Genomic DNA, 26037 nt, shown 5'->3' with positions numbered 1-26037 from the left:
TGGTCTGATCCAGCAAGGCTCTTTTTATGTTCTTAAAAGGCTTTCAAACAAGCTCAAGTCCCTATATAAGCATTGGCTTGATTAGGCAGGCAGAGCAGTGCCTGTGTTCATCCAATCCCTCGCCGGCCGCCATGGATGGAGTCTTTGTGGACTGAGCTTGTGTTGCACAGCTTCAGTTCTGAAGCATGCTTGGTAGTCTTTCCCCAATTGTGTATGAGTAATAGTGCAATCCTAAGTATGTTTACTCTGAAGTAAATCACACATACGTGTTCTGTAGTTTCACCAGCTAGTTGCAAGTAAGGCTTTCCCCACCCTACTATAGCAAAGACGCTTTGTTGTAAGACCTCCTCTTACAAAGGAGAACAGTACAACACTATATATGGGATTTACCAAGGACTCCAGCAAGGCTTTACCGTTGGCGTTAATCATTTACTTCAGTGTCATCCTGTTCACTGCATTCAGTAGATGTCCTAGCTTGTACGAACAAGAACCATCAAAATGGACATTCAAGCTGCTCTCAGGCCTTGTGAAAAGAAATTTGCTTACGTTGAAGTATGGGGCAGAATCTTTAATGGGCAGACCAAACCTGTTCTGCAATCATGCCAGGACCAGAGATATAATGGTGGAACAACCACTGCGTCCAATATGTACTTAGCCCAGGGCAGGTGCAGGAAATACGGCAAAAAGAAAAAATGAAAAATGCTACGAAGCCAGCCTTCCCCCCAGCACCCTTAGTAACACCACTACTGCCCACCAATCCCAGGGTGTATCAGAGACAATGCTCCTAACTGCCTAGAAATGGAAGGAGACAACCCACACTGGATGGTTGTGACACGGCCCTCAATGTGCACACACACAACACACAATGATGCCAAAGCACACACAATACATGAACCCTGTAGCTCAGCCAACAAGCACACAGCTCCTGAGAGAACCCCAGCAGCCCTGAAGGAAGGGGTCCCAGATCCAAAATGTCACACTCTGGGCCCTCAGACTGGGTGCTTATGTGCAATCAGCCTCCCGCAGCAACCCATAGGACCAATCCCCACCCACCAGTCAGTTTGCCTGATAGGTCAGCCTTGCAGACCAGCACCCCAACAGGCCTCCTCCCCACCCCACCCTTGTTAATCACCACCCCCATGGTCTGTCTTGCACATGCTGGCATCAGCATCTATCCCCCTTATACAACCCTTATGCAAATAAGAGGATGAGTGACTGGTGGGGGTGGGGGTCACCTAGGGCTGCTTTGTCTGTTACGATACCAGATGGGCAGTGCAGAGCCCCTTCCTCAAGTGCCATGGCTGCTGCTTCTCATCCTGCAGAAATGGAGCCCCGTCTAGGCCAGGTTCAGAGGAGCACCATCGTTCCACTCAAGATTCCCCCTATTTCTGAAAAAGCATGGACTCTGGAGATGGATTAGGTGCAGACTGTGGGGGAGGGGGCAGAGCCCCATTACAACCTGGGCACTCTTGGGCTCTGTGGACCAGCTGCCTTGCCACATGACTGGCACAGGTGGGTGGGCTTGGCAACCCTCCCAGAGGTGGCGCCTGCCTCTGGGCAGGAGCTGGTGGGATGGATCCCTGCAATCACAGCGGAGGACATGGGAAGAGGCACAGGTGCCCCACAGGGATGGTTGTGGAAGGGTCTCCCCACTTCCTTAGGGCAAGGTGTCTCTGAGCTTCAGGCATGAAGGAACATCCCTTCTGCCGTCAGCAAGAGGAGTCTCCAAGTGCTTGTCTGGAGTGCACCAGAATATTCTTTGTTTGAACCTCAGAGGAGAAACATCACCACAGACCACCACCTCTCCAGTGTTGTACAGCCCCATTGTGCAAGGTTGTGTGACTTGCAAGAAGCCTACACCATTGTAGGGGTTGCACACAGAACTGCAGGTATGTTGTGGAAAAGGGAGCCCAGGCGTTCCTCCGCGGGCCACCCCTGCAGCGGCTTCAGCATGCCACCGAAGGATGGAGTCTGCTTCCCTTGCACTGAAAGATGTGGCCAGAGGGAGACACAGAGCCAAACCCCCAGAACATGGGGGGGGGGCTCTCAAAAGCCCCTGGGGGCAACCAGGCCTTCATGGGAAAGTGTGCCATGCCAGAAACAGGGTGCTTATTGGCAAGGGGGGAGGCACAGGCCCCAAGGCTGGAAGCAGCGTTGTTTAAATACTGATTATGCTCCAGGGGCAGAATTCCAGGGACAGAATCCAGGTCCTGCAGCAAGTGGACAGTCCCCTCCATGGTGTGCAACAGGGGAACAGGCTCTTTGCTCCAAGTGACCTGCAGCTGCCGCCCCCCTGGAAATTCTGATGGTTCCGCCTTCTTATGAGGAAGCTGCAGTTCCCCTCGTCAGCCTGTGGAAACGGCCATCTCCTCGGCATTGCATGTCTCAGTGTCCCCTTGTGTAGCCACAACAGAAAATGGCCACAGCATCTCTCTCTACTCTTGACTCAATTTCTAGCCTGCTTTTTAATCCACAGCAGGAATCTCAAGGCAGTTAACAAATACAATAACAGTGCTAGTCTGGTACAGAAAAGGTCACACTTCATGCAAGGGACAGTTGCACATGCAGGGCCCAGAAGTGCCCCCCCCCCCCCGTGCTTCCCTCGATCTACCCGAGACCAGCAGTGGCACAGTTGGTGGCACTTGGAGAATTAAGAGCACATCTGTCACCCGAGTGGGGCAGGTTGAGCGGCGAGCCAGGTCCAACAGAAGGCAAGGCGAGGAGGGCAGCCAGCATTCCACACTGGTTTGATGATCTCATGATGGTTGTCCATGATATTGGGTCCCACAATTGCACGTTGCTTTGCTGCAGGTTGGCACCCAGCCAATGGATCATGACGAGTGGAATCGAGCAAGACCAAGACTTGTCGCCAGCAGGAGGACAGTATTCGCAGATTCGACAGCTGGAATGTCACATAAGAACACAAGATCAACGCTCCCATCTGTTTTGACCATGCAGTGCTGCCTGAGATGCCAAGTCAGAGTCAGACCACCAGTGTGGCCCAGTATGGCCCACTTTGACTTGACAGTGGCTCTGTAGATGGGTCTCAGGCAGAGGGACGGGAGGTGTCCCTGCCATGCTAGCTGAGATCATGTTAACAGCGGATGTCAGGAACAGAACACTGGGACTTCTGAATGCAAAGCATGTGCACTATGGCTGAACCACGGTCCCATCCATCCAGCTTTTTATCCCACCCTTCCTGCAACAGCTTAGGGCAGCAAACATTGGTTCTACCTGTGAAGCAGGTTAGGCTGAAAGAAGAAGTGACTGGCCCAAGTCACCGGTAAGCGTCATGGCTAAGTGGGGACTTGAACCCAGTTCTCCCTGGTCCTCAGCTTGATACACTAATCACTAGGCTGTACTGGTAGTCAGTCTTGCGAAAAGGCCCAGAGCACTCAGAACAATCTTCTGCCCTTAAGGGCAATGATGGAACTGGGGACCAGACTCCCACAAAGGCCTAACCCGCCCAAGACCAGTTCACCCATTGGAAAGATAGTTGGATCCCCACAAAAAGTATTGTAAATTTAGACAGGGGGATAATGTTCACAAAGTACGAGTTAATGGGATTTGCTTTGTGTTGGAGGACCCATTTGCTTGCCTCAGAAATGGTCAGGAACAAAGTTTTTTGTTTTGTTTTTCATACGAAATGATAATTACTAGAGAGGGGAGACAACAGGAGCCATGCTAATGGGTATCAAACAGCTGAAGGGCAAGGTAAGTAGGAGCAGGAGTCACAAATTCTAAGAAAACAGTTGATATAGATTGGAATTAGAATCATAGAATAGTAGGGTTGGAAGGGGCCTACAAGGCCATCAAGTCCAACCCCCTGCTCAATGCAGGAATCCAAGCCAGAGCATCCCTGACAGATGGCTGTCCAGCCTCATCTTGAATGCCTCCAGTGTGGGAGAGCCCACCACCTCCCTAAGGAATTGGTTCCATTGTCGTATTGCTCTAACAGTCAGGAAGTTTTTCCTGATGTTCAGCCGGAATTTGGCTTCCTGGAACTTGAGCCCATTATTCCGTGTCCTGCATTCTGGGATGATCGAGAAGAGATCCTGGCCTTCCTGTCTGTGACAACCTTTCAAGTACTTGAAGAGCGCTATCCTATCTCCCCTCAGTCTTCTCAAGGCTAAACATGCCCAGTTCTTTCAGTCCCTCCTCATAGGGCTTTGTTTCCAGTCCCCTGATCATCTTTGCTGCCTTCCTCTGATCCCTCTCCAGTTTGTCTGCATCCTTCTGAAAGTGTGGTGCCCAGAACTGGACACAGTACTCCAGATGAGGCCTAACCAGTGCCGAGTAGAGGGGAACTAGTACTTCCTGGGATTTGGAAGCTATGCGTCTATTAATGCAGCCTAAAACAGCATTGGCCTTTTTTGCAGCCACATCACATTGTTGGCTCATATTCAGCTTGTGATCGACAACAATTCCAAGATCCTTCTCGCTTGTAGTGCTGTTGAGCCACGTATCCCCCATCTTGTAACTGTGCATTTGGTTTCTTTGTCCTAGGTGCAGAACTTGGCATTTATCCCTATTAAATGTCATTCTGTTGTTTTCTGCCCAGCGCTCCAGTCCATCCAGATCACTTTGAATTTTGTTTCTGTCTGCCAAAGTATTAGCTATCCCGCCCAATTTTGTGTCATCTGCAAATTTGATCAGCATTCCCTGCACCTCCTCCAAATCATTCATAAAAATGTTGAAGAGCACTGGGCCCAATTGCTGGGAAAGCTGCTGGGAAATTGCTAAGCCACCTCCCTCAAAGCAAAGTGAGATATCTTGTTACAAAGTGCCAAGTGAAAAGCAACTGAAGATGCTTAATGATACAGAATTCAGAATTTGGAGATGTTTGAATAAGAATAGTGGTAGCAGCCATATCGGGGGTCAGACTAAGTAGCCTCATGCTTCATGTTCTTGCTGAGCTCTTGCTCTCTGAAATATATGGTTCTAAGATGACGAGACACAGGAATTTCTTGTCAACAAAGGCTAAGGTAATAGAATTGTATATCATGTTCTCTGCTGTTCTCTGCTTATCATGGCTACCCTATAACCCATTTCTTGTATTATAAACAATGGTGCTAGGAGAAGAAATGTTGAGGACTGCAACCCCACACGGGAGGGAGAGGAGGAGCCGTTTCCTATGTGTCACAATATCTGTAAAAACAATGTGCTGATGTAAATCGGGGCTCTTGGCTCTTTGGAAGTGATTCCAGCCTTAAGCCCGCGCGTTAAATAAAGAATCTCTTTTTCCTTCACTCCGTGGTCTCTCTGACTCTGAGTTCTGCAACATAGTGATTGTATTGAAGGGAAGAGACACATTCTGGGTGACCTATGGAAGTGAACTGGCAAGGTGGTCTGGATAACATTCAAAGAATGAATATTGGATTGTGCATTTATTTAAGGACAACTGTATACTGAAGGGCGCAGTCCTAGGGCCACTAGACAGCGGCTAGACAGCCATAGGGTTTTCCAGTTTTCTGGAACCCCCTCCCTGCCCCCACCACCTTATAAGAGCTGTGGTTTGTCCCCGGCTCCGTGATTGGAAGAGCAGTGCGCAGAGGGGGGAAAGGGGGTGTTCCTGGGGCTGGGGGCGGCGGAAGCGTCATTACGACGCTTCCCATGCCCTGTGTGGCCTCCCCCTCCCCATTTTACCCTGACCCATCTAGCCGCTAATGGGGGGTGGCCAGAGCACAGAGGAGAAGATCCCCTCCGTGCTCTGCCCACCTTGCATTGGATAGTCGGTCGCCTCCGAGTTCTGAGGCGGCCGACTATCCCCATTGGATTGTGCCTTAAAAGTTGTAACTTCTAATTAATGAGCAAAAAAAAATACAGTATAAGGTGTAAATATTAAAAAGCATGATTTAGAAATGTCTAGAAGAATGTATGTTGTTGTTGTTGAGTCGTTAAGTCGTGTCAGACTCTTTGTGACCCCATGGACCATAGCACGCCAGGCCTTCCTGTCCTCCGCTCTCTCCCGGAGCATGCTCAAGTTCATGTGCATTGCATCGGTGATGCTATCTAGCCATCTCATCCTCTGCCGTCCCCTTCTCCTTTTGCCTTCAGTCTTTCCCAGCATCAGGGTCTTTTCCAGGGAGTTTTCTCTTAGCAAAATATTGGCCAAAGTGGCCAAAATATTTGAGCTTCAGCTTCAGTATCTGTCCTTCCAATGAGCACTCAGGGTTGATTTCCTTTAGGATTGACTGATCTGACCTCCTTGCAGTCCAGGGGCTCGTAACAGTCTTCTCCAGCACCACAGTTCTAAGGCATCAATTCTTCGGCGCTCAGCCTTCCTTATAGTCCAGCTCTCACAGCCATACCTTCCTACTGGGAAAACCATAGCTTTGATTACATGGACCTTTGTCGGCAAGGTGACGTCTCTGCTTCTTACTATGCTGTCTAGGTTTGCCATAGCTTTCCTACCAAGGAGCAAGCGTCTTTTAATTTCATGGCTACAGTCACCGTCTGCGGTGATCTTGGAGCCCAAGAAAATAAAATCTGTCACTGCTTCCATTTCTTCCCCTTCCATGTGCCAGAAAGTGATGGGTCCAGATGCCATGATCTTCGTTTTTTTAATGTCGAGTTTCAAACCAGCTTTTGCACTCTCCTCTTTCACCCTCAACAAGAGGCTCTTTACATCCTCTTCGCTTTCTGCCATTAGGGTGGTATCGTCTGCGTATCTGAGGTTGTTGATGATTCTCCCAGCAATCTTAATTCCGACCTGTGATTCATCCAACCCGGCATTTCTCATGATGTACTCTGCATATAAGTTAAATAAGCAGAGCAACAATATGCAGCCTTGTTGTACTCCTTTCCCAATTTTGAACCAATCAGTTGTTCCATGTCCGGTTCTTACTGTTGCTTCTTGACCATCATACAGGTTTCTCAGGAGACAGGTAAGGTGGTCTGGTACTCCCATCTCTTTCAGAATTTCCCACAGTTTGCTGTGATCCACACAATCCAAGGCTTTAGCGTAGTCAATGAAGCAGAAATAGACGTTGTTCTGGAATTCTCTTGCTTTCTCCATGATCCAGCGAATGTTGGCGATTTGATCTCTAGTTTCTCTGCCCCTTCGAAACCCAACTTGTACTTCCAGTAGTTCTCGGTTCACATACTGCTGAAGCCTAGCTTGTAGGATTTTGAGCATCACCTTGCTGGCATGTGAAATGAGCGCAACTGTACAGTAGTTTGAACACTCTTTGGCATTGCCCTTCTTTGGAACTGAAATGTAAACTGACCTTTTCCAGTCTTGTGGCCACTGCTGAATGTTCCAAATTTGTTGGCATATTAAGTGCAGCAATATGCAAACTTTAACAGCATCATTTTTTAGGATTTTAAATAGCTCAGCTGGAATACTGTCATCTCCGCTAGCTTTGTTGTTACTAATGCTTCCTAAGGCCCACTTGACTTCACTCTCGAGGATGTCCGGCTCAAGTTCAGTGACCGCACTATCATGGCTATCAGGGACATTCAGATCTTTCCTGTATAGTTCTGTGTATTCTTTCCACCTCTTCTTAATCTCATCTGCATCTGTTAGGTCCCTGCCTTCTTTGACCTTTATCATGCCCGTCTTTGTACAAAACGTTCCCTTTATATCTCCGATTTTCTTGAAAAGATATCTAGTCTTTCCCATTTTATTGTTTTCCTTGATTTCTTTGCATTGTTCATTTAAGAAGGCCTTCTTGTCTCTCCTTGCTATTCTCTGGAAATCTGCATTCAGTTGGATATATCTTCCCCTTTCTCATAGAGTCATAGAATCATCGAATAGTAGGGTTGGAAGGGGCCTACAAGGCCATCGAGTCCAACCCCCTGCTCAATGCAGGAATCCACGTCAGAGCATCCGTCTGACAGAGCATTGTCTTGTTTGCTCATCAGGATACCATGGGGCACTTTGTCGAAAGCTTTGCTGAAGTCGAGGTATATGATGTCTATACCATTCTCTCGGTCCACAAGGGAGGTTACTTGATCAAAAAATGAGATCAGTTTCGTCTGGCAGGACTTGTTTTTGACAAATCCATGTTGGCTTCGAGTAATCATGGCATTGTTTTCAAGGTGCTTCCAGATGGATTGCTTTATCATCTGCTCCAGACTTTTCCCAGGGATTGATGTCAGACTGACTGGTCTGTAGTTCCCAGGCTCCTCCTTTTTACCCTTTTTGAAGAGAGGGACAACATTCGCCCTCCTCCAGTCATCTGGCACTTCTCCTGTCCTCCATGATTGCTCAAAGAGAATAGACGGCGGTTCTGAGAGTTCTTCTACCAGTTCCTTTATTCCTCTAGGATGCAGTTCATCTGGCTCTGGAGATTTGAACTCATTCAAAGTAATTAGGTGTTCCTTGACCATATGCCTATCGATCTCAAGCTGCAATCCTGCCCCTTCAGCCTGTACTTCGCCTTTGCCAGGGGGGTCATAGACCCTCTTGTGGGAGAAGACTGAGCCAAAGTAGGAATTGAGCACCTCTGCCTTTTCTTTGTCATCTGTTATCATTTTGCCATCCTTATTTAATAGCCGAACAACCATTTATTTCCTCTGCCTTTTACTATGCACGTAGCTGAAGAAAGCCTTTTTGTTGTTTTTAGCCTCCCTCGCTAACCTCAGCTCGTTCTCAGCTTTAGCCTTCCTGACGCCATCCCTGCAATTCTGTGCTACCTGCCTGTACTCTTCCTTTGTTACTTGGCCTTCTTTCCACTTCCTCTATGTGTCCTTTTTCGTTTTCAGGTCATCCCTAAGCTTTTGGTGAAGCCACATTGGCTTCTTCTGTTGTCTTCCACCTTTTCTTCTTGTTGGAATTGTTTGTGATTGTGCCTTGAGAATTTCCTTTTTTAAAAGCTCCCACCCATCTTGGACACCTTTTCTCGTCAGCATCGCTTGCCATGGGACCTTACTGATCATTGTTCTGAGTTTATTAAAATCAGCTTTCCTAAAATTCAGGGTACGCGTTTGACTACACTCGGCTTTTGCTTCCCTTAGAACCAAGAACTCAAGTACAACATAATTCTCCCTTGCTTTTCGCTTCCCTTCTTTCCTAAGCTACTTGTAAAGCCTCATCAGACAGCCACTTTGCTTTCTTGCATTTCTTTTTCTTTGGGATGGATTTAGTTGCTGCCTCCTGAACAGTGTTACGGACCTTCATAGGCCCCTTCCAACCCTACTATTCTATGATTCCATGATATAAATGGATCCAAAGATTTTCCCCTTATTAATACTTGTTAGTACAAAGCCAAAATTGAAACCATAATAAAACAATTCTGGTGTATCCTTTGAAGCGTATTAATTTACTATAGATCCTTAACTGGCAGCCAAAGGCTTCCTAAATACTGAAGCTATAGATTGCTATAGATTGCTAATGCTCAGCAAAGTCCAAAAGACGTAACAGGAGTTCAAGTGGAAATGGTTGAAGAAAAGTATATGAAACTCTTCCCAACTGCAGAAGGGATTCCACCAAAGGGTCACAGAGCCGGTTGTCCAGGGAAGCAGTGATCCTTCCTTGGAGGCTGAAGCTGCACTTCTTGGGGGACTGGGGGGGGGGGGTAGGGGACATTTCAAATCTGCCAGACAGTTCTGAGTGAACTATTTGGATGCACCTGGGGGGGGGGGCACACCTTATGCCTGGCACTCCCTCCCTCCCAAGGGACGTGCAGTTGGCCCCCTCAGCTGCAGTATTTAAAAAGGCTTTAAAAACCCACCTACTTGGAATGGCTTTTAATTTTATTGGCCATGCCGCTGTTTTATTGAATTGGCTCTGGAAATAGTTTTTTTACTGACTGATTTATTTTAATGTATTGGGGGTGGGTTGTATTTTGGAATTTTAGAGTTTTATTATAGTATTATATTATTGTAATTTTATTTTATACTGTATTTTGTTTGCCACGTTGGGTGGACATGCTGCATAAAGGCAGGTTATAAATATTTAAACAAATGAACAAACATTTTGCCTAAATTAGTCATCCCCATGGGTGGTTGGTAGACAACGCTATGAACCTAAACAATGCAAGAATCCATTCTTGGCTAGTAAGATCATCTGTGAGAAAGTTACATGCACATTCCAACTTGGGACAAAACATTTTCACGTGGAAGCACCTACAAGAGTCACCTGGACGTGCCTCCCACACATGAAGCAACATTTAAAGTCAGAACGGGTTGTATGAAGGGAGCCCTGCTGCCGTGGAGACAGTGGATGTTCTAGCCAACACGGCTTTGGCTGGTACCTTAGAAGCACCACAAACATCCCCACCATTTTAAGTCCAGAATCCAGCCACCCACAAACGAATGCTGTGAGGCACATGGTCACAGTGCACACAGCAGCACATGGGGTCACTCCTACCCAGGAAGAAGAGTCTCAGTCTAACTAGACAGACTTTCCTCCCCTGCCCTGTTAGGGCAGTGCCCAACCACCATCTTGTATCGCACTGTGACAAGGTTGCCAACCTTGCTGGCTCCCTGCTCAAAAAGCAGTAAGAAGGAAGCTCTGCCTCTCTTTGCAGGAGGAAGGGAGAGGCTGCTGTATGCTAAGGAAGGAACTGGGCTTCCCCCACTGGGTGATGGGGAAGCGCTTCTCCAAAACTCCCTTTCCCTTCCTGCTGTTCCTCACAGAAAAGCCAGCCTTTCCCTTACCTTGAGGAGAGGTCTAGGGTAAATCACTGCAGCAAGTCAGACTCACCCACTCCTGAGCACTGGGAAGACGCCAGCCCTTCCAGAGACTCCAGGAATTGCTGCCCCAACCAGGCTGTGAAAGTTGTTCTTCCCGCAACAGACACAACCGCAGTGGTGGAATCCTTGAAGATTAAATCTTGCCCTTGGAAGTCGGTGGAACTGAACATTTTAAATCCATTAGTGTTGTTGTCCTTTCCAAAGAAATCCTGAAATCCAAGCAGAGGGTTTCTGAGCACCTCAGGTTGGGCCCATTCCAAAGCATTCTGCGTGTGGCCAGGGTTGGCTAGTGATGCCACTGGCTACCAGACTCACATCTAGCGGGTGTGTTGTGCCGGTTGCTGTTATGAACACGCAGTCTCCGACTGGGGCTGCTGGGGCTTGTTGTGTCATCCAAACCTGAGTGTTTCATTAGCAAACTCCAAGGAAGGAATTGCTTTGTTAAAGGCATATGTCAAAATTAATTTACCTAACTTGGAAGGTGTATGTTTAAACTTTTGTATGTGTGTTTTGATCATGAAGGATTCTTTTAGAAGTCAAGATTGTGAACCCAGATTTATGAAATAGCAATTAGTATTGACATATTGGCAGTGAGGTAATATTTGAGAAACTGTATAAATATGGCCTGATTTGCGGTTCTGTAGCAAGAAGAAATGCTTAGGAAATACAACTTTAGTTGCTTTTACATATTTTAGCAGTTAGATTGTAATTGAAAATTTGTATTTGTATCAACAAAAGAAAGACATGGACTCAAAGATTCCTGTACTATAATTCCTGTTAGTACTAGACCGGGATTGCAACCCACCAGCAATTCTAGGTCTACACTTTGTTTAGAAGTGTTTGTATCTGGTACCACGCAGCCAAAGGCTCCCAGGATACTGAACTACAGAGCAAAAACAAAGGAAAAACGTTTCAACCCCCCGCTGTTAAGTTCACAGCATCTGGTAGTCTGAGGGCTTCTGCCCCTGTACAGGCAGCTAGCACACTGGGACACCCTGCAGAACAGCAATGCACCAGATGCGAGGGAAACGGCCCCTGACGCCTTGTATGCACAGATGCTAGGCTTTAAAAGTCCCCCGGGCCCTCGCTTAAGGCTGGTGAAGCCCAGCCCAGGTGCCACCCACCACCAGCTCTGGCACAGAGGAGAGCTTGGTGTGGGTTCTGGCAGTGATCACACCAAGGAAGTACCAGATCAGAGAAGACGATTTACTGCAGCAAGGGTGTTGGCAAGGCAGCTGGGATGGCAGTATCATACGCGCTATCTTGCACTCTTTTGTGCGGCCTATCAAGATCAGCTAAAGAAATTTCAGTCACCGGATGCAGCCAAGCCTTTTCTTACATGCATTTGCACCACGGATTCTTCAGCTACATCGCTGAAGAGGCTGAATTTGGCCTTTGGCCAGTTGGTCCTGGGATGCTCGCTAATGTTTACACTGTCCAAGTATCTAACACTCCAGGCACTGAGGCGAGTTTTACTTTGTTCCAGCCTCTCTTTCTTTCTTTACAATTTCCTTTCAAATCCTTCTTTCATATACTTAGTATTTTACATGCTCACAAGAAAACCTGTGGCCCCTAGATGGCATTTGAGGGGCCGTAGGATAGTTCGGATTCCCAATCCCAGGTTGGAGCCAGAGCTCTGACCTCGGAGGGGGGAACTGCAGATCTGACACCCCTCTCCCTCACAGCTGGCGTGGAAAGAGCCTTGCCAGCTGGCCTCAGAGGTTGGGAACTCCACCTTGGAGAGAGGAAAAAGGGGGCGTTTTGGTGGGCAGGGAGGGGAGGAGACTGGAGAGGCCGGGATATGAGCAATCACAAGGCCTCCCCAGTCTCCTCCTCTCTCCGTCCAAAATGCCCCAGCTAGACAAGCAAAAAAGCCCGTCTAGCAGATAATGCAGAGCCAGAGGACAGGGAGGCGAAGTTCGCCTCCGCCACTCCTCCTACCCTGCATAGGTTGCCCGTGAACCTCTGAGTATAGGGACTTACAATCATCAAAGGCCCTAAAATACCTTCTAAAATAACCATTTATTTCCAAAGTAGTATATATATATAATAATTGTTGAACAGGGATTTGTTGCAGGAATTGTCTCGCACTCTTAATGGAAGCCAGACTTCTTTTTTTTTGAATTCTGTCTTTTCTTTCTTTCTTTTTTAACACTATTATTATAGCACTGTTATTTAACACTGTCATATTTTGGGGGTCTTTTTTGGTGGGGAATGTTGAAGCTACAAGGGACACTTGTGTTCTTTTGCTTTTATTTCCAGTTACAATTTATATATTTATTTTATTTATTTCATTTCTATACCGCCCAATAGCCGAAGCTCTCTGGGCCATTCACAAAAATTAAAACCAAACACCACACAATAAAACAATATAAAATAAGTATGTAGAACATTAAAACCACAATATAACAATACAACCACAATAAAACCTAGCAGCAGTGCAGGAGTTTAAAATACAGATTTAAAACAGCAAAGATAAAAATTTAGAAAGCTAAAATGCCTGGGAAAATAAAAAGGTCTTTGCCTGGCACCGAAAGGAATACAATGTAGGTGCCAGGCAAACCTCACTAGGGAGCTCATTCCACAGCCGGGGTGCCACAATTTGTTTTTAATTTTAGTTTCGTTTGTTGTAGTGTAATAAATATTAGTTTGATTTTTTTTCAAATTTTTTGGATTGAAAAGTATTCTATAATTTAAATGTTGTACCATTCAGAAGTATGTAACTTTTGTAAAATAGGCAAGATATGTTTGTGTGTGGGGGTGAGCAACATGTTTATTTTGCTTAATTTATTCTTTCTATATTTAATGTGATTTCATGGAATGTCAACAAGGGGTTGCAGAATTTAAATCAGCAGCAGAGATTTCTCTCCAAGCTAAGAGCCCTTAACGCCAATGTAGCTTTTTTTACAAGAAACCCATTTAATGGCCACGGATTAATATTTCCTGAGAAGACATTGGGTCTGGAAGGTCTATCCAACAGATACTTTGACACAGTTGAGAGGGGTTGCTATTTTGATTCATAAGCGGCTCTTCTTTTCAGTGCAACAGGTGATTATTGATCCTGACAGTGGATTTTTGATTCTGGTTGGGAAATATATCGATAAGGTAATTGCCATGATTAACGTGTATAGGCTTAATAATGATTCTCCAGTTATGTTCCATGAACGTTTTAGGAAATTGGTTGATATCACTTATGATTATTTAATTGTGGGCGAGGATTTTAATGAGATTTTAGATCCATTGCCAGATAGGAGAATGCCTGCTCCCAAGAGGCAAACTACAGTGAGATTTACACTTCAGGCGTATATGGATGAACTTGGTTTGATTGATGCGTGGAGAATCTTGCATCCTGGAGAGAGAGACTACGCCCTTATTTCACCTGTCATAGAATCAGAGAATAGTAGAGTTGGAAGGGGCCTATAAGACCATCGAGTCCAACCCCCTGCTCAATGCAGGAATCCAAGTCAGAGTATCCCTGACACATGGCTGTCCAGCCTCGTCTTGAATGCCTCCAGTGTGGGAGAGCCCACCACCTCCCTAGGGAACTGGTTCCACTGTCGTATTGCTCTAACAGTCAGGAAGTTTTTCCTGATGTTCAGCCGGAATCTGGCTTCCTGTAACTTGAGCCCATGATTCCGTGTCCTGCACTCTGGGATGATGGAGAAGAGATCCTGGCCTTCCTCTCTGTGACAACCTTTCAAGTACTTGAAGAGCACTATCCTATCTCCCCTCAGTCTTCTCTTCTCAAGGCTAAACGTGCCCAGTTCTTTTGGTCTGTCCTCATAGGGCTTTGTTTCCAGTCCCCCAATCATCTTCGTTGCCCTCCTAGTCTTTAATATGCCCCAAGGCTTTTTTGTTCATTTATTTATTGACTTGGTAGATACCCTGTTTTGTTTGACCCTCTCCCACAAGGCAGTTCGCAAGGCGGAACACTAAAAAATAGGTTAAATAGCTAAAATACTAAACAGCAGTAAAATATCAAAAGCAAGATCAATTAAAAAAGCAGCAGAATAAGGCAGGTAAACAAGCCACATACTTTCAAAAATAAATATATTCTTGTCAAAGTCCTCAAAACTACCAGTGAAATAACCTGGCAAATTGCAGACAGATGGGGGTTCCAAAGCATGACAGGGCCACCACTGACAGTGCCCTGTTTCTTGTAGCCTTATCTCTGGTGGCAGAGTCACCAAACACGACCAAAATACTCCTGGACAATGAGAGGAAGAAAACTGAGCGCACCTAGTAATGTTGGGGTTGATGGCATATTTCAAAAGCTGTGTGACCTCTTACATTACCTCTTTAGGAGGCTCACTAGTACCTGAGCTTTGTCCAGAAGTCCATACACAGCCAAAGCATTGGTGTCTGGGTGAACCATGACGGCCCGAGGAGGTACCTGGCCCCAGTGGCACTCAGAAAACTGGTCTACTTCAGCCCGGGCACCGTTTGGGCACAAGAGCTGGAAATCGGCAGACTGGAGCTGGGAGGCCCAGGCCTCAGTGTTGTGCCCTGAAAGGACAAACAGGTTCCCTGAATGGATGGTGCTTCAGCTATTGGGCGGTACAGAAATGACATGAAATAAATAAGTATAAATAAAAAACGGTGTCAGAAAGGGATGACTGGAGGGCCCACAAGCGTCAGGAGCAAGCAACGTACCGTCTGTATTTTCGAAGACTGACGTATGCTTGACAAAGGCCACGTCGCCACGACTCTCAGCTAAACACCTGCAAATAGGCCAGCAGCCATGTCAGCACCTCCGTCTGCGGCAGCGTTAAAAGGGCGGCGGAATGAGATCCTGAGGCCTGAACAGGGCTGTGGAGACCACCGAAAATCTTTCTGGGCCATAACCGCTAGTCCTGCGGAGCACCGGGAGCCTGTCCTCGCTATCGCGCTCTTCGCGACAGCGCCTAGCGCCCAAGCCTAAGTTACGCGGAAGATCCACAGGGGCCGTTCCCGCGCACACCAGCGCACGGAGCCACGCGAGAGGGTTTTGGGGGAGCTCCTGTGCCGAGGCCGGAACGCGGAGCGCGTCCCGCAGCAAGGCCGTGGCCCCCGCGGGAACAGGCGCACGCGGCCACGGCGGGTCGAGGAGCGGCGGCGGCGGCGGCGGCTTCTGCCGTGCTTGGGGGCTGCTGCTGCGCGGCGGGGAAACCGCCTCCCAGGTTCGCAGCGGCTGCGCGGCGCGGATGAACGACGAAGGGACGCCGCACAGGCGGCGGGGCGGGGCCTGAGCAGCGCGCGGCACAGCACCAGAAGAGCGGCGGGCTGGCGGGGGAGGCGCAAGGCAACGCGCCCCCGCGGCCCAGCGTCCACGGGGCGGGGCGGGGCGGGGCGGGGGCCGAGGCGACCGGGCACGGCGGCAGCGCGGCGCGCCGGCTTCCGCGGCAAGAGCGGCCGCGCGGGGCCTCCGCGTTACCTGAAGGCGCCGGCGGAGCCGTAGTAGCGCTCCCGGCTGCTGGCGTCGCACTTGTGACGGCCGCTGCTGTCGCCGACGCAGAGCTCGCAGAGGCGGGCTGGGTAGCCGTCGCGGTCGGCGGCGGGGACGCAGCTGGCGGAGAAGAAGGAGCCCGCCGCTGGAAGAGGCGGGCGGTCAGGCGGGCGGCGCGGCGCCCTGCTCCGGGCCTGGGCCGGGCGCGGGGCTGCGTCGGCTCGCGCCCCTTCCTCGAGTCTGGCGGGGAGGAGGGACCCCGCGCGCCTCCCGCCCCGCCCCGCCCCGCCCCGCCTCTTCCCCACGCCCGCCCAGCCCAGCCCGGCCGCGGCCACCGCCCCTCAAGGGCGGACGCCTCTTCCGGCCCCGCGGCACCCGCTCCTGACGGCGGCCGGAGGGCTGCCCTCTCTGCGGCGCAGCCTCCGGAGAGCGGCCCGGCCCGCGCCAGCCTCGGGAGGCCCTCTCCAGGCGCGAGGCGGGCGGCGCCCCCCGCCGGCGCCTCGCCGTGCGCCGGACCCCCCGCGGGACAGCTGCGCGCGCGACCCTCCGCGCCCCGCCCGGCTGCGCGGGGCCGTCCTCGCGGCGGGACAGGGCGCTCTCGGGAGCCCGGCGCCCGCCCTCCTCCAGCCGCTGAGGCGCGGCGAGAGGCGCCCCGGGCGCGGCGGGGCGGGCCCGGGCGCAGCCGGCAGGCCAGGCGGGCAGCCCCGCGGGCCGGGCGCTTGGGGAGGCCTCGGGGGCTAGGCTCGCCCTTCCCCGACCGACCTCCCGGGCCGGGACGCCCCGCCCGGCCTTCCTCGGAACGGCCAGAGCCGGGCAGAGGGCCGAGGCTTCGCGTCCCGCGATCTTCAGGGAGAGGAGGGCGGCCGCGGGGGCGTCCGGGGGAGTTTAAGCGCCCCCCCGCCCGCTGCTTCTCCCGTCCAGCGCGCCGCTCCCCAGGTTTCAGGCGGTCGATGGAGGCAGGGGCGGGCCGCGGAAAGACTGCGCGCTTGCCTCCGGATACGGGGGGCAGCCGGAGCCCCGAAGAGCAGCGCCGCCGCCTTACCCTTGAGGGTGCTGCATCCCTGAGGCTGGATCAGTCCCTTTCTTAAGAGGAGGCCGACAGGTATCTTCCACCCAGCCATCCTGCCATAGCCTGTATGGCAGGATCTTTTCCCTTGGAGTTCTTGGATGGTGAAGGCATCGGAAGCCGCTCGCCTCACCACGGCCACTGCGTAATACGTGCTCGTGGTGTCCCCATCTGGACATGGGGGGGGGGGCAGCAACAAAAGGAAACCCTGAGATGCCCTTCTGGCCCCTGGGCTGTTTCACATCGTCCCTTGCTTGCTGCTGAATTCCCTTGGTAGGGCAACCCAGCAGGACATCGAGGATGGATCTTTCCAGTTATATGTCTCTGAGAAACAACAAGGGACCAAGCTCAAGAAAAGGGGTTTTGGCTACACCCCTCTCTCTAGGGCTGAAGTGGGGGGATATCTCAGGCATGAGCGGTGTGGTGGGCGGGGGACTCGTGGCGAGAACAGGGGAAGGGCACAGAGGCACAAGGGTTGCTTTCATACCCAAGGGCGGAGGGCTCCCCGTCCCCACACGGTTACCCCTTGGTTTCTTCGTGCTTCATGGCTGCTGCTTTACAGAGGGAAGGTCACAGCTGAGGCCAGTAGGAGAAAGGAAAAGCAGGGCTGGGTTGTGAGGCTGGCAAGCCAAGCCCCCAGCTGCCATGAAAATGAGCGAGGGGCACAGGAAGCTGCAAGGTCACCAAAATCAGCTCGTCTCAGCCAGAAAGGCCTGCACAGGCCTGCACCAGAGATGTGAAGGCCCGGGAAAAAACCAGGGGAACTCAGAAAAACACTGTTCCCCCCACTTTTTCTGAGAACCATTTTTGTTTTTTCCAAAAAATGGGGAAAATTGAACAACTTCGGATTATGAAATTTTCTTTTAGAATTTAAGACAAAATATTCATATATTGTTACTCAGCCTTTCCTCCCCTCAAAATGATTTCTTAAAACTATGTAATAACACTTCTATAGAAAGACTAAGAGATGTAAAATGTCTGGAAATAAGCCATGGGAAAAAAGAACTTTTTAATCCTCTCTGTAAGATCCCCAGCATAGACAGTTCTTTCATTCCTTATTAAAATTATTGATCTAAAGTATATTTCTGATAGACTTTTATGCTCAGCTTCCCAACATGTGAGTAGAGTCAACACTGTACAGTATATGTGTACTGTCAACACTTCACAGTAAATGTGCTTGGGTTTTGTTCTAGAGTCCTGTGTTTCTGATGCTGTAGCAGTCATTTAATGTTGTTCTAATCTATTCAGATAATAATTACGAATTTACTAGCTGAGTATACTTTTAAAAGTTTTAAACTATAATAATAATTTTATGAGCTAACTAAGTCATACACAAAATAACTTTAGGAACAGAAAGGCTGCTTTATGTTCCTAAAGCAGCCCCCCCCCCCCCAACCTGGTGCCCTCCAAATGTTTTGGACTACAGTGCGCAGCATCCCTACCCATTGTCCATGCACCTGAGGCTGATGGGAAATAAGTCCAGAATAGCTGGAGGGCACCAGGTTAGGGAAGTCTATCTTAAAGCAACAAAGTGACTTTAGTTCTGTAAAGAGCACTAAAAAAAAAATATTGCTTATTTTTCAAAGTTCCCCAAATTTCCGATTTCTCCCCCCCCCCCCCCCAAAAAAAAGCTCAGTTTTTTTCCATGGCCACAAAATTTCTGGAAATTTTACATCTGAAGCCTGCAGAGGAAGCCAGGGAGCAGGAAAATCAAATGCACAAATCTCTGTATTGTGGGGTCCTCTCTGTGGAGGCTCTGCAGTGTCCTCAGAGAACCACATCCGCTCAGCAATTTCTGCTCAGACGGTTTCTTCCATTTCCACTTCTGTGTGTGCATCAAATCTCCAGACAGCCATGAATCATCTGGGGACAATGGGCCTGTGTCCTCCATCCTCACCTGCATAGTGTTCCCCCACAGCAGGCACTAAGCCATATGTCTTCCCAGCCGTGTAAATATCCTCACCGGACAGAGTCACAGCATCAATGGCTCTTTTCTGAAAGGAAATTAACTCATGTCTGTGGTCTGAAAATACCCCTTTACTCCTCGCTGAGTCATGGGGGGTGGGTAGGACACAGAGATGCCTGGCGGCCCCAACCTCTCTCCCCAAACAACACACACTACGCCCCTACAGCTGTCATGTCTTGCCCACAAATGCAGGATGAGACAGATGGGCCCACACTGGAGGTGTTCAAGACGAGGCTGGACAGCCATCTGTCAGGGATGCTCTGACTTGGATTCCTACACTGAGCAGGGGGTTGGACTCGATGGCCTTGTAGGCCCCTTCCAACCCTACTATTCTATGATGCACAGGCACAAGACCAAAGGCTGGCAAAAAGGAGGAAATGTAGGCAAGACCCCTTGTGGGTCCTCGAAAATCAGATTGGTCTGTCCCATTGCCCCAAATGGGGGCACCCTCTACCCCTCCTTGTAGGTTGGCACTGAAAGGAAAACACTGCCTGACTCTCCCAGCAGTTTTTGTAGCCATCTAGCATACATGCTGCACCTGACACTGGAGGCAGCATATAGCCACCATGACTGGTAACCCTTCATAGCCTTCTCCTCCATGAATCTGTCCAACCCCTTTTTAAACCCACCCATATTAGTGGCATATTCCATTGTTTAAACACTGTGCTGTGTGAAGAAGGGCTTCCTTTTACCTGTCCTGAATCTCCCACCATTCAGCTTCATGGGAGGACCCCACAGGGGTCTAGTATTATGAGAGAGGAAGAAAAACTTCTCCCTACACACTTTCTCCATACCATGCATAATTTTTATACCCCTCCATCATGTTTCCCCTTACTCACCTTTTTTTCTAAGCTAAAACGCTCCAAACATTGTAACCTTTCCTTATAGGGGACTTTCTCCAGCCCCTTGATCATTTTGGTTGCCCTTTTCTGCACTTTTCCCAACTCTACAATATCCTTTCTTAGGTGCGGTAACCAGAACTGTACACAGTATTCCAAGTGTGGTCACATCATAGATTTGGTCACACTAAGATACTGGCAGTTTTATTTTCAATTCCTTTCCTAATGTCCCCAGCACAGAATATGCCTTTTTCACAGCACCACACACTGGGTTGGTGTTTTCATTGAGCAGAACACTGGAACCACACGCTTCCTTCCCTGGCCAGTTGCCACCTGCTCTGACCCCATCAGTGAATATATGAAGCTGGGATTTTTGGCCCCAACTTGCATCACTTCGCACTTGCTTATACAGAACTGCATTTGCGACTTGACGCCCAGTCTCCCAGCTTGGAGAGATCCTTTTGGAGCTCTTCGCAATCCCTTTTTGTCTTAACCACCCTAAATAATTTGGTGTCATCAGCAAACTTGATCACTTCACTGTTCACTCCTAATTCCAGGTCATGTATGAACAAGTTGCAAGCGTTGGTCCCAATACTGATCCCTGTGGGACCCCATGCCTCCCTCCACTGGGAGAATTGACCATGTAGTCCTACTCTCGGCTTTCTGTTCTTTACCAGGCACTGATCCATAAGAGGACCTCTCCTCTGATTCCATGTTTGCTCGGGAGGCTTGGGGGAGGGGCTTTGTCAAGAGCCTTTTGCAAACCCAGCTAAACAAAGTCTACCAGGCTACCGTCACCCACATGCTTGGTGAAAATTCTGTGACCTGCACAGTGGGGTATAGATGTTTTAAACAAGATCAATCCATCGATCTGCTGGCTGCCCTCCCAGCTTCTTCCACTGGAAGCTCCGAGGACCTGGGCGGTGTGTGTGGATGCAGCGGGCTCACTGTCCCAAACACACCTGCCCCAACAGAAGAGGAAGCAGGAGGCGGATGGGCCCCCGGCCCAGGCCTCAATCCAGCCAGAGTGGCAGATGTGGCCTGAGCCAGGCGCTGCCAGTTGCTGGGGCTGCTGTTTGGCCTCAGACCCGCCCAGCTAGCCTGTCCCACCCATCAGCCGAACGGAGCAGCAGCAGCCTCCCTGCCAGAAGGAACGCTCAGCTCCAAGCACCAGCTGCCCTGGGGCTGCTGGACCAAGGGAAGCCCCCAGGCCCCTGCCATGGCTGGACACACCGGGGCTGCTGTGGCGCTGCAGTGCCAGTGAGGCAGAGCCAGCCTGGCCCCAGCTGGCCGAGTGCCTCTGCAACGCGCCACCTTGTCCTGGCCTGGATGGCCTGATCTCCCCTCCCTTTCTGGTTGGGAAGCCCGTCTCGCCTGTGTGATTGACGTGAGCCACGTTGTGTGTGTGCATGGGTGGGTGGGTGGGTGGGTGGGTGGGGGCAACATTTGTTTGAACAGCAGGATACAAATAGAATGAATAAATAAAACACACCCAGCCAATTTGTTAACTGTCAGCTGACCTAATTCAGCGTGCTCATTGCTCGCAAATCACGTTGCCTGTCTGGCAGGGCGCTGGTAATGCGCCCCCGGCAACCTTCCCAGCCACCTCCCTCACTGCCTCCTGGCAGCAGAGGGCAGTGGCGGCGGCACACGACACACCATCGCAAAGCACCACCAACCAGCGCCACACCTGGATCCACTGCATGCACTGCTCGGGGCTTGTTGCTGAAACGCACTGGATTTCCGGCTTCAAAGCTTTGTTCTGAAAGGCCACGGCCATGGCGCTGCATTTCCTGATCTCCTCTGTAGACAAGACGCACCAGCGCAGGAATTCTGGCAACCCTGCATCACCAGAGAAAGAAGCGGGAGGCCTGAGAGCACGATGATGCGGAGCGGCAGGCACGGAGCCCTGTCTTGACGTGTGCATGGAAGGCATTGTGCAGACGTCAGACCCCCAACCCATAGGCCTCGGAGGTCACTGGAAACACACTGTGAGCAGAAAACAGGCAAATCCACCGGAAAGGGGTTGAACGCTAAACTGCAAAGACCACAGCAATTGCAACTCTCTGTGGCAATGCAGGATCTAGCACAGTGCATACTTTTCTGGCCACCCCATTTCCGGAAGCATGCCCAGTGGTGCCAAGAGAAGGGGTCAGGCCACAAGAGGGCAGAAGGAAGATCTCCAGACGTCTGGGGCTTCAAATCCCAAATGCCCCTGCCAGCTTGGCCAATGGTCAGGAATGTTGGGAGTTGAAGTCCAAAACATCTGGAGATCTTCCTTCTGCCCGCTCCTGGGTTAGACCACCTGCCGGATGAGGAAAGGCTAAATCTCTTGCAGGGGATTCCCAGTTTAGGGGGGAAAGAGTTAAAATGCTAGAGGTTTATAAAATCCACAGGCTGGAGATGTGCATTGCCCTGGAACTCAGCAGCACACCTGGAGCTGTTGGGCAGCAGGGCCCAGAGAGACAGGAGGAGGGTCGCCCCATCGCTCAAGCCGCCAAGGGCTCTCAGCCGTGGTCGTGCAGGGCGGCCTCCGAGGTTGGAAGCAGCCAGCGTCTGAGTGGTCGAGGCGGAAACGGTCACATGGGCCGGCCATCCCCTCCACGCACCCTGCAGGTGAGCTTTCCGGGGGCGTCTAGCAGGACAGAACACTAGGCTGGATGGGCAAGGAGCCCTTTTGTGCATGTGTGTGAAGAGCAAGTCAAGCCTCTAGCCCCTGCGGCCAGGAGTACCTGCGTGCGACCCCTGCTGCCCCTCCCTGCTTTGATTCTCTGCCATCTGGCTTTCACCCAGCTCCACTGTCCTGCCACCGTCGCCAGCCAGGCTGCCCGTCCTGTCCTCGGACTCTTTGGTGCCCACTCCCTGCCCTGACCGATCACCCCCTTTGGCGGTCTGTGCCCCACACAGCCTCTGTCCAAAGATGCACAGCCGTTTGCCCTCCCCTCCCCTCCCAGCCCGGCTCCCAGCCACGCTCTGCCTCTGCGCAGTAAATCGTTCTGGGCCAAGCAGCCGCCGCTGCTCCTTGCTGTGGAGGCCAGGCACAGGCTGCCCTTACTGGTCGGGTCACAGTCCAAGCCCCGCAGCGCATGCAGATATTCATCCCCCAGCCAGGCCTGGTAGGTCTGCTCCGGGATGGGAACCAGCTCGGTGGTCGAGTCTTTGAAGAGAAGGTTCTTCCCACCATAGGCTTCAGAGTCAAACATCTGGAAACTGGAGTCTCCACTGTTAAACTTTTGCTGTAACATGGACAGAAAAGCACGTCTAGGAGGCAACTTCCACATTCCTGAAGGCAAACACACAATCTTCCTCAAGTCTGCAGTAACCAGGCAAGAAGGGCCAGTGTGGGGTAGTGGTCAGAGTGCTGGACTGGGGAAACCTGGGTGACTCTGGGCCAGTCACTGACTCTCAGCCTAACCTACCTCACAGGGTTGTTGTGAGGATAAAATTGGAGGGGAGGGGCTTCATGAACACTGCCTTGGGCTCCTGGGAGGAAAAGGCAGGATGCAAATGTAACAAACAAACACACTCTCTGGAGAGGGCCTGACAAGTGGGGTGGGTGTGGCACCCCGAGGAGCCAGGCAGGTGTTGAAAGCAATGCCTGCCTGGGGCGCTCCGGCAGGGGCTCAGCCCTGATGTCCAGGCCTGGGCAGCTGCCCTTCCCTCAGATTGCGCAGCACACCGCCGGGGCGGGGGCTGGCCTGTGCCCGTGGACAACGGGAGCGCCCCTCTGCACCTCTTAAAGCCTCCCATGGTTCTATGGGGCTATGGAAATTCTGCCTCTCCGAGTTTATGCCTGTCATGCAGGGGTTGAAGGCACATGAAAAAGAAAAAGGAAGTGGTCAGGCAGAAATCCTGTAGGTGAAGCATTTCTCACCACCAACGGTTGGCAACGCTAGGGGTGGGGGTGGGGCTGCAAGGCGAGAGCGCCGTTCTTTAATGGCTCGCTTTGGTTCTGTCTCCCAGCTTCTGCAAACGCTACTCCGGCTGCACTGCTCGGAGAGGGGGCCCCGTTTCAAGGGCTGGATGCGTTTGTCACTTTCTGCAGACCCCTGCCATCCACCCCCTGCTGGGCCGGTGGCTGAGACAGGGCCCAGGAAGGACCCACCTGCCCCTGCTGGAGTAGCTGAAAGATGAGACCCCCGTCAGTGTCCGCTCTGGCTACCACGGCATGAGCAGGGACACGGGCCAGGTAGCAGGTCCGCCATGCTGTGACTGCTGCCCTGCTTCCATCTCGGCAGAGCAGCTGGAAGTCCCTCGACTGGAACTGCTGGGCCCACGAGGGACGATTCTGCCCTGGAAGCAAAATTCAAGCAGAGCTCAGCTGGGGGACTGAGGCCCATCAGCCCCCCACCCCACCCCCCAATATTCCACTCCCCCCCCGAGGAAATCCAGTCAACAGGGCGCATTTATCAGGCGCAGAAAGGAAGGAAGGAAGGAAGGAAGGAAGGAAGGAAGGAAAGAAAGAAAGAAAGAAAGAGAAAGAAAGAAAGAAAGAAAGAAAGAAAGAAAGAAAGAAAGAAAGAAAGAGAATTTCCCCAGGCGGATACAATTTGGAGGAGTAACAGTTAACATAAATTAGGGGGTTTATTTTAAAGTGCATGCAGATAACTGCATCAACTTAAAGAAAGTTTTTGCTTCACACCATTCAGATTGCACCTTTAATTTGCTCTCTGGGAGACACCACATTAGCCGAAAGGCGCTGCAGCCCCTTTGCATCACAGGTCACCTCTCTCCCCTCACTGCTGTTTTAGCGATGCAGCAACAGCAGCAGCAGCGGGATGACCCACCAGCCCAGCCCAGCCACGGTCCACAGGCGGCTCTTCAAGGTTGTTTAACAAAGTAACTCTGGGAGAAGAAACTAATGCATACCTCTTCTGCCGAACTCTACTCAAAATCATGCCCCCTGCCAAACTAAGCAAACTTCTAGCAAAGGATTATCTGGCTCACAACCCCCTACCCCCACCCCCAATATCTGAGAGCACTTGCTTTCCTTTGGACCAGAGCTGACCCATTTGCCATCTGCCACCTACAGTTGTGTACCACACTCATCATCTAAAGCCCTCCTCTGGTTGCCTCCTCCAAGAGAGGCTCGGAAGGCGGCAACGAGAGAGGGCCTTCTTGGTGGTACCCCCCCAATTATGGAATTATCTCCCGAATGAGGCCAGCCTGACACCAACATTGTTACCTTTTCAGTGCTAAGTTAAGACCTTTCTCTTCTCTCAGGCATTTGGCAGCATATCACAAGGTTGTAAACAGGTCTTGGATTTTTCTCATTGTTGATCATTTAAAATTGTTTTAGAGATAGATGATAGATAGATAGATGATAGATAGATAGATAGATAGATAGATAGATAGATAGATAGATATCTGTCTCCATGTTGCTGTCTGTTTATATGTGTGTAAGTAAATGGTTTTTACAATGTATTTTTAAGGTTTTTAATCTTTGTAGACCCCTCAGAGAGCTTCGGCTGTTGGGCAGTATAGAAATGTAATAAATGAAATGAAATGCCACAGCTTTCTCTCCAGCCAAAGCAGCGCCGGGCAGGCGGACTTACCGTCTGTGGCTTCAGCGACTGTGCTGTGCTTGACGAAGGCAACCTCCCCGGCGCCCTCCACCAGACACCTGCAGGAAGGAAGCACCAGCAGCCCAGTCATGGCAAGCTGGGAGGCGCTGGCCATGCCGCCTCCAGGGAGACTGGGGGGGGGGCACTGCGCTGGAGCCACCAGTTCTCCCCACGGCTGCACTCAGCACAAGATGCGGCCACTCCTTTTGGAAGGGCAAAGGCCCGTCTCCCTGATCAAAGTCGAACGAGTGGATTAAAACACGCTGCTGTTACTGCCCCTAATTTGCATGCTTGACTTCAGTCGCAGAATCCGGGTTTCCTGATCACAGACTCTGAAATCATTCTGACTCTCTAGCCAGCACAGGGATGGCAAAGGTCTGTGAAGGGGCACCTGCCCTCTAGAGAGCCACCGGGGACACCGGCAGCACACTGCAAAATGGCCACCACTTCAGCCCCTTATTCTTTGCCAAGGGAGCATGGAAACCCTCTAAGAGGCAGCTTGCCACAGAGTCTGTGGATTTATGCAGGGAAGGGGG

General features: G+C 50.7%; 1 protein-coding gene across 2 annotated transcripts in view; it reads right to left on the bottom strand.

Moving 5' to 3' along the window:
- Positions 1 to 553: 553 nt before the first annotated feature.
- The window catches only part of MELTF (melanotransferrin), a 45415-nt gene continuing 19931 nt past the window's right edge, over positions 554 to 26037 (bottom strand). For both annotated transcript variants that reach the window (XM_084847902.1, XM_084847903.1), the window contains 11 exons: positions 25493 to 25560; positions 24043 to 24230; positions 22993 to 23173; positions 21628 to 21779; positions 19030 to 19126; positions 17109 to 17303; positions 16055 to 16211; positions 15295 to 15362; positions 14960 to 15147; positions 10652 to 10850; positions 554 to 2902 (listed from right to left, as the gene is read on the bottom strand). In XM_084847902.1, the coding sequence (XP_084704028.1) occupies positions 2832 to 2902; positions 10652 to 10850; positions 14960 to 15147; positions 15295 to 15362; positions 16055 to 16211; positions 17109 to 17303; positions 19030 to 19126; positions 21628 to 21779; positions 22993 to 23173; positions 24043 to 24230; positions 25493 to 25560 (1564 nt within the window). In that variant the 3' untranslated portion in view covers positions 554 to 2831. The remainder of the gene's footprint in view (positions 2903 to 10651; positions 10851 to 14959; positions 15148 to 15294; positions 15363 to 16054; positions 16212 to 17108; positions 17304 to 19029; positions 19127 to 21627; positions 21780 to 22992; positions 23174 to 24042; positions 24231 to 25492; positions 25561 to 26037) is intronic.

Source organism: Heloderma suspectum, chromosome 3, assembly GCF_057233095.1.
Source record: "Heloderma suspectum isolate Gila_16-S chromosome 3, 16-S_ref, whole genome shotgun sequence".
Classification (NCBI taxonomy): Eukaryota; Metazoa; Chordata; class Lepidosauria; order Squamata; family Helodermatidae; genus Heloderma; species Heloderma suspectum.
This window is presented reverse-complemented; position numbering and strand designations above follow the sequence as displayed.